Below are 8,168 nucleotides of genomic sequence, written 5' to 3'. Positions count from 1 at the left end.
AAAAAGTTAGAGGGAGTAATATAGGGACTCCCTCTTATCTTTTTTTTTTTTTTTTTTAGGGGAGATACTCCCTCCCATCTAAATCAAATGTAACATTGTATTTTTTGTGGTCAAACTTTAAAAATTTTGACCAAAAATATCGTTTAAAGTATGAAAATTTGAACGACGAAACTTATATTTATAGATTCGTTATGGAAAAGTCTTTCAAAATATTTAATTTTTTGTAGAAAAATGTTACGTATAAGTGAAACAATTGGTCTCCCTTGTGACGGGTTACCATTTGTGACGGATATTTTGTGAGATAAAATGGTAACAAAATGGGTTAGTGGAGAAAGGGGACCACATGAATAGTGTTGCAGAGAGAGAAAAAGTGGGTACATTGTGAGGTAAAATGGTATCCGTCTTCAGCTTGTGACGGATATGTCATGTCTTCAATGAGAATTTGTGTAAGTGAAAAACAAGTGTTACGGTGTTACCTCTAATTTGGATAGAAGACATACTTTTTTTGTAATCCAAACAAAAGAAAAATAAGTCAAAGTGAAGTAATCCGTGTGATAAGCGTAGGAACTAGGAAGACACAGATTATTGAGTAAGACAGGTTTGCAAGCTTAACTAATACGCACTCATCTAATTTTTAAATTAAAATTAACACAAATACCTTTCCTAACTTGCTACTTTTCATTTGGGTCGCCATTATTCCATTCAAAATCTTCCCTAAAAAAAAGAAAACCCCCCAAAAATCCCAGAAAAATAGGGTGAATCATCATAATTTGAATAAATTCAATCCAAAAAAATGGGGGTTTTCTCCAATAAAATCTCAAAGGATGAACTTAAACCAGCTGATCATATTTATTCTTGGAGGAATGCCTACCTCTATTCTCATCACGGTCTATTTCTTTTCTATTTTTGCCTTTTTTGCTTTTTTTTTTTTTTTTTTTTTGCTTTGCTAAAAATGCAGTATTTCTTTGTTTATGGTAGTTATTAATTTGATCAGATTTAGAAGTTTTGTAATTGGTAATTTTTGGTAATATTTGGGGGTAAATTGGGTCTTTTTAGTATGTTGAGATTCATGGGTTTGATTGTTTTAATTGACGAAAACCTAAGTTTAGGGTTCTTAGTATCATATTTAATTTGTGAACATGATTTAATCATATATTTGGTGTTGAATTTTGAATGAATTTGCAAGGATAATGAACTTTTGATTGCAATAAGGTGAAAACGACAAAGAAAATTGAGAATTTGTTTTATTTCAAACAAGGTTTTATGGGATTATTAGTTAGTTTTCGACTTGGGTTACAGTATTTGCTCAACCTTGACAAATTGCTTATGAAATGTGGCATATCGGATTAACCTCGATGTGAAGTTGTGAACCAAAATATATGGAATATGACAGTGATATGTGAGTCATTAACTCACATTTCTAAAACATTTATAGAGGTACAATGAGAATTTTCGTGAGAGAAAGGCTGTACTCTGTATTTGATAAATGTTGATTACGGTTTTGTGCATTTTAGAGCAGTCTTTTCAAATATTAAGGTAGTATAGCATTTGAAGAACTTTGGATGAAATTCGTAGTTTGAAATTGCAACTTCTTTTTCTGTGTGACGGTAGATGTAGTTTGAAATTCGTAGTTTGAAATTCGTAGTATTATCCTGTTCTGTACAAGATAATACTTGCTTTTCCTTCTTGCATTGAACTCCAAAGGTACTATTTGATCACCTTTGTATTGAATTTCGCTATCAAGCCATGTCTTTATCTGACTATCAGGTACTGAGAATATTAGTATACAGCAGTTCTTAATGCTTGTTGAACAAGTGAGATGTTAGAATGGAACATCGAATTGTTTCCTTAAAGAGTCCCGGGTTCATTTATGATCCCAGCAGACGTCTAACATTGCCTTTGAAAAATTACTGCAGAAGAGTAGATTGTTTGCCTGCTTAAATTTGGCAGGTTGAACTCATTGGTGTGATACTTGTTTCTTAGCAGTGCTCACCTGAATGACGGTTGCTTTACCTAGATCTTTGTTTAGTGAGTCTTTCATGACACGGTTTTACACTCCTGAGATCAATTCAAATCGTTTATGTATTCCTAATATGTGGATCTTGTTATATGATGATTAATGGGTTGGTTTTGTAGTTACTTATACAATACTCCATATTTATTATTTATCAGGCATATATGCTGGTGATGGAAAGGTAATACACTTCACAAGAGGACCAGGTCAAGAGGTAGGTACAGGAACCGTCTTGGATCGAGTCATCTTTAGCTCCTCGCCTTCCTCTGACAAATCCCGATCCCCATGCCCAGTATGTGGCGACCAATCAGAACTAAGTGGGGTTATCTCATCCTGCCTCGAATGTTTTCTTTGGGAAGGTGAGCTTTACCGTTTCGAGTATGACGTCTCAGCCCCATTTTTTCTAGCCAAGGCACGTGGTGGTACCTGTACACTGGCCCGCTCAGACCCACCAGAAGATGTCCTCCGACGTGCTTCTTTTCTCCTTGAGAAAGGTTTTGGCGGGTACAACCTGTTCAAGAACAACTGTGAAGATTTTGCTATTTATAGCAAGACGGGCCTGCTTGTAGTTACTGATCTTAGTGTGGGAAGAAGTGGACAAATGACTTCTATAGTGGCTGCTGTCAGTGCAGTTGTATCTTCCCCTCTAAGATTCCTGACCACTAGCTTTAGTGGTTTGGCCGTTGTGAGTTGTGGTATGTACTGTGCAAGTCGACTCGTCTCTGACATTGGAGTTAGACGAGATGTGAGGAAGATCCCTGTGGAAACGCTTGTCAGTCCATGTGTCATAGGTCAAGTGGTCGACACTTTAACTCCGGCCAAGCTCCTGTGTGACTTAGATCAGCCAGCCGAGACTGCAACCTTCAAGGAGGCTCCTGCTGAAATAACTCCGACAGCCAAGGCTGCAGGTTGTAAAGAAGACTAGTATTTGTCCATTTTTATGGATCAATGTCGATGTTCCTGTGTAATTTGTTCACTTCTTTTCCCCTTTTTTTTCTGGATAACGTGGAACCTAGCCGTCGTTATTTTGAGTGCTCGTAGCCTCGTGGTTACATATTTCTGGCTAATTGCCTTGTTAAGGATTTGAACTTGAGACTACGAGATCCATGAATTGTAATTTATCTTTATCGATCAATGGTGTTCATGTGTAGTACTAGTGTTGTGTGCTACAAATTTTTCTCACTTGGATTCTTTGCTGTTCTCTTTTCGGATAACGTCAAATACATAGCCGGTAGGATCCATAACTAATTATTTCTTGTTCTAACCCCCACCACAAAGGAGAAGCTGTCTTAACTTTTTTTTTTTTTTTTTTTTTATTGAGGAGAAGCTGTCTTAACTCTTAAGTAAAAAGTATTGCAAAAAAAAAAATGTTATAAAGTAGAATGAATAATCTGTGAGTAGAGGTGAGCATCGACCGGATCTCATCAAAGCCTGAAAAGTGAAAAGTGAAAATGTAGATTTTGTGAAGGAAAACCGGACCTAAAAGTTTCAATCTTGGACAGGATCAAAACCGAATATCTGGTCAGGTCCGATATTAGACTTACATGGACCGAATACTACTACTATAATTTATCGCTTAATAAGTTTGGTCACTAATATTATATCGGATTCCAAAAATCTGCCGTAAAAAAAAAAACAAAAAAGCCCAGAAAAAAGGGTGATCATAAACTAAATTAAATTAAATTAAATCAATCCAAAAAAATGGGGGTTTTCTCCAACAAAATCTCAAGGGATGAACTTAAACCAGCAGATCATATTTATTCTTGGAGGAATGCCTACCTTTACTCTCATCATGGTCTGTTTCTTTTCTATTTATACACTTTTATTTTGCTAAAAATGCAGTTTTTCTTTGTTTATGGTGCTTATTTATTTGATCAAATTTATAAGTTTTGTAATTCGTAATTTGTGTGTAAATTTTTTTTTTTTTTTAGTATGCTGAGATTCATATTCTGGGTTTTCAGCATTTTTACTGATTTGTGATTTGTAAACATGATGTAGTCATATACTTGGAGTTGAATTTTGAATTAATTGCATGGATAATGAACTTTTTAAGTGCGATTAGGGGTAAACGACAAAGAAAATTGAGAATGTGTTATGTTTCACAGAAGGTTTTAGTGGGTAATTAGGGTCTTTTGCCCAAATAGCCATTTAACTATTTTCCAAAATTACTATTTCTTGAATCTAATTACAAAAGTGACCATTTTATAAATCTAATTACCAAAATGACCATGTAAGTTAATAAAGTTGCCATAAAAAAGATAAACTATAAAGTTTTTCAAATTTATTATATTCCCTCAAAATAGTAAAAATATATAAAAATTATGAAAAAAATTCAACAAAACTGAAAAATAGTAATATTTCAATAGTATTTTCATAAAATTAAGAAAATTATTTAATCAATAGGCCTATGGATCTACTTTTAACTTTTGAGTGAAGATCACCTGTGATTTTTGTTTTTAAGTTTCAAATGAACATGAGATTTATAAATACTTTCATAAAATATTGTGAAAAAAAAAAAGAACACCCGGTTTTTAAAAAAAAAACAAAAGAACATGCAATTTTCTTTATCATTGCCAAAGCTTTTAATGAAGATTTTATAGATATATATTTTGAAATTGTACAAAGATTGTACAAATTTCCTTCTTTTTTCTAACTTAAATTTTCATATATAATGAAAGTGAATAATTATTCCTATATCATGATAAACTTAAATAATTTTTTACAATTAAAGTTTAGATATTCATTTACAATGTTGTATGACTATTTTGGGAAATATAATGGACATATGGTCATTATGGTAAATAGTTTTGGCCAAATGGCTATTTTGGCAAAAGACTCGGGTAATTAATTATTTTTGGACTTGGGTTACCATTTTTGCTCAACCCTTGACAAATTGCTAATCGAGCGTATTCTATTTCCTTTTTTTTATTAGAATCTGTATATTGGAGTATTAGACACTAATATACTCCATCTGTCCCGGTCATTTGTTTATCTTTAGTTTTGACACAAAGACCAAGAAAAGAGGAGGGGGTCAAATGAGTATGGATAATCAAATTACCCTCGTCCCTTAAATAAAAAGGTAAACAATTGATTGAGACACCCAAAAATGGAATTGGTAAGAAAATGACCGGGACGGAGGGAGCATCGGATTAACCTCGATGCATCAAATGTGGCGTATCATGTGTCAAATGTGGCATATCGGATTAACCTTGATGTGTACCAAAGTATATGCATTATGACAGTGATGTGTTATGTGTGTTTGATACAACGAGAATTTTCGTGAGAGAAAGGCTGTGCTCCGTATTTGATAAATGTTGATTATGGTTTTGTGCATTGTAGAGCGGTCTTTTCAAAAATATTAAGCTAGTATAGCATTTGAAGAAATTTGGATGAACCTTTAGGAGTTTGAAATTGCAACTTCTTTTTCTCTGCAGCAAATTGTTGATGTAGGGACTTGGCATTTCTTTCTTTGTTTTGTGCTGTATCTCGACATGTCAAGCCTGCAATGGGCCTGTTCTGTACAAGATAATACTCCCTTCCCCCTGTATCAATAAACTGCAACGGCACTATTTGATCACATTTGTTAAATTCTCGCTTTCAAGCCACGTCATTATGTGACTATCTGGTACCGAGTATATTAGCATACAACAGTACTTCATGCTTGCTCAACAAGTGAGATGTTAGACGACCACACATGAAAATGGAACATCAAATTGCTTTCTTAAAGGTCCCAGGTTTGTCGTTTGTCTATGATCCCAGTAGACGGCAAAGACTGGCTTCGACACATTACTGCAGAAGAGAAGATTGTTTGGGTGCTTAAATTTGGCATGTTGAAGTCACTGGTTTGATACCTGTTTCTTACCAGTGTTCACCTGAGTACGACGGTTGCCATACCTAGTACTATACTCTTTCCGATTCACATGGTTGTTGAAGAATCAAGTGAATCGGAGGAAGTATTTGTTTAGTGTGTCTTTCATGACACGGTTTTACACTTCCGAGATCAACTGAAATCATTTATATATTCCTAATTTGTGGATTTCTTTATATGACTCCATACTTCTTATTTTTCAGGCATATTCCTAATTCAAATCGTTTATGTATTCCTAATATGTGGATCTTGTTATATGATGATTAATGGGTTAGTTTTGTACTCCCTCCGTTCCAGTCATATGTTTACACTTCCTTTATTTCCCCCTCACAAAATAAAGGAAGTGTAAACATCTCACTGGAACGGACGGAGTAGTTCCTTATACAATACTCCATATTTATTATTTATCAGGCATATATGCTGGTGATGGAAAGGTAATACACTTCACAAGAGGACCAGGTCAAGAAGCAGGTACAGGAACCGTCTTGGATCGTGTCATCTTTAGCTCCTCGGCTTCGTCTGACAAATCCCGACCCCCGTGCCCAGTATGCGGCGACCAAACAGATCTAACTGGGGTCATCTCATCCTGCCTCGATTGTTTCCTTTGGGATGGTGAGCTTTACCGTTACGAGTATGGCGTCTCAACTCTTTTTTATCTAGCCAAGGCACGTGGTGGTACCTGTACAATTGCCCGCTCAGACCCACCAGAAGACGTCCTCCGACGTGCTTCTTTTCTCCTCGAGAAAGGTTTTGGCAGGTACAACCTCTTCAAGAACAACTGTGAAAGTGTTGCTATTTATATCAAGACGAGTCTGCTTGTAGTTACTGAGCGTAGTGTGGGAATGAGTGGACAAATAACTTCTATAATGGCTGCTATTAGTGCAGTGGTGTCTTCCCCTCTAACATTCCTGACCACTAGCTTTAGTGGTTTGGCCGTTGTGAGTTGTGGTATGTACTGTGCAACTAGACTCGTCTCTGAAATGGTAGTTATACGAGATGTGATGAAAATCCCTGTGGAAACTCTTGTCAATCCATGTGTCATAAGTCAAGTGGTCGAGACTTTAACTCCGGCTAAGCTCCTGTGTGACTCGGATCAGCCAGCCGAGACTGCAACCTTCGAGGAAGCTCCTGCTGACATAACTCCGACAGCTGAGGCTGCAGGTTGTAAAGAAGACTAGTATTTGTCCATCTTTTTATGGATCAATGTCGATGTTGTGTATTTGTACTCTTCTTTTCCCTTTTTTTGGGGATAATGTGGAACCTAGCCGTTGTTATTTTGTGGGCTCGTGGGTGATATATTTCTTGGCAAATTGCTTTGGTAAGGATTTGAACTTGAGAATATGAGATCCATGAATTGCAATATCTTTATTGATTGATCAATGGTGTTCATGTGTAGTACTAGTGTTGTGTACTACAAATTTTCTCACTTGGATTCTTTGATGTTGTCTTTTCGGATAACCTCAAATACACTGCTTCCTCAAAGGTTGGTATTTGTTCTAGGCCTGAGACTGCTTCGTTCCTTCGCTTTGGAAAGTAGGTACTATTTGTTCTCCAGTCTTTATTTCTACTGTTAAAGTTTGTCCTTTTGTTTTGGTTGAGTTGTTGTAGGGTTTTGTGATAGTTGAGTTTTACGGTTAGTCGGGGTGGGTATTAGTAGGGCGTCGAGTGGAGGAGTAAAGTAGGCATCGTGTTAAGGAAAAGGCTGATGGTTCTGTGCTGTCTTATGCGGAGGTGTTTGATTAAAACTCGGGTAATGACTATGCAGGGGATGTTAAGATGGGCTGTGTCTGTGTGTGGCCGAATGCTGAGATCTTTTATTGAATGCAAACTTTTATGCCCCTAAACAAAGTTTAGTTTAGTTTAGTTTTATTCAGTTTGTTCAATCCACTTCAGATAATTTCAACCAAAAATAATTTCAACTAAGAATAGAGCCTTGTCATTTAATAAAATAACGCAATTGCTAAATCCCGCACACATTTTTACTCTATCCCACACTCTGTCTCACTATTCCATTATTACCCTTCATTTTAAAAAAAAAAATTAAACAAAAACCGTATCATACTATCTCCTCACCATCCCCAACCACCCATCCCCCAGCCCCGACCACCCATATCCCAACCCCGACGACCGGCCTGCGTCGTCAAAATTTCCCTTCACCATCGACCACAACCTGTCGACCACTCATCTCGTATTAAAATCAAACCCGAAACGTCAAGCCTGCGCCGTCGACCACCTTGTCCCTTACCCTGCGGTGTCGACAACCCTCCTTCCTTACCCTGCCCTGTC

At 36.5% G+C, this 8,168-nt stretch overlaps 2 protein-coding genes across 2 annotated transcripts; both read left to right on the top strand.

Moving 5' to 3' along the window:
- The first annotated feature begins 621 nt into the window (after positions 1-621).
- Positions 622-3,196, top strand: LOC141642475 (protein LEAD-SENSITIVE 1-like). The gene is made up of 2 exons (XM_074451292.1): positions 622-887; positions 2,173-3,196. The coding sequence occupies exons 1-2, from the start codon at positions 794-796 to the stop codon at positions 2,937-2,939; spliced, it is 861 nt and encodes a 286-aa protein (XP_074307393.1). The 5' UTR covers positions 622-793; the 3' UTR covers positions 2,940-3,196.
- Positions 3,197-3,550: 354 nt separating this feature from the next.
- On the top strand, positions 3,551-7,262 carry LOC141642474 (protein LEAD-SENSITIVE 1-like). The gene is made up of 2 exons (XM_074451291.1): positions 3,551-3,809; positions 6,294-7,262. Exons 1-2 carry the CDS (start codon positions 3,716-3,718, stop codon positions 7,058-7,060), a joined length of 861 nt encoding a protein of 286 aa, XP_074307392.1. The 5' UTR covers positions 3,551-3,715; the 3' UTR covers positions 7,061-7,262.
- The last annotated feature ends 906 nt before the right edge of the window (positions 7,263-8,168 follow it).

The sequence above is a fragment of the Silene latifolia genome, chromosome 2, assembly GCF_048544455.1.
Source record: "Silene latifolia isolate original U9 population chromosome 2, ASM4854445v1, whole genome shotgun sequence".
In the NCBI taxonomy this organism is placed as follows: Eukaryota; Viridiplantae; Streptophyta; class Magnoliopsida; order Caryophyllales; family Caryophyllaceae; genus Silene; species Silene latifolia.
The sequence above is the reverse complement of the archived record's forward strand: the minus strand, read 5'-3'. Positions and strand labels throughout refer to the sequence as shown.

Coding starts and splice junctions, on each gene's coding strand:
- LOC141642474 (XM_074451291.1), top strand. CDS start 3,716: ATGGGGGTTTTCTCCAACAAAATCTCAAGGGATGAACTTAAACCAGCA. Junction 3,810..6,293: donor CTACCTTTACTCTCATCATG/GTCTGTTTCTTT, acceptor ATTATTTATCAG/GCATATATGCTGGTGATGGA.
- LOC141642475 (XM_074451292.1), top strand. CDS start 794: ATGGGGGTTTTCTCCAATAAAATCTCAAAGGATGAACTTAAACCAGCT. Junction 888..2,172: donor CTACCTCTATTCTCATCACG/GTCTATTTCTTT, acceptor ATTATTTATCAG/GCATATATGCTGGTGATGGA.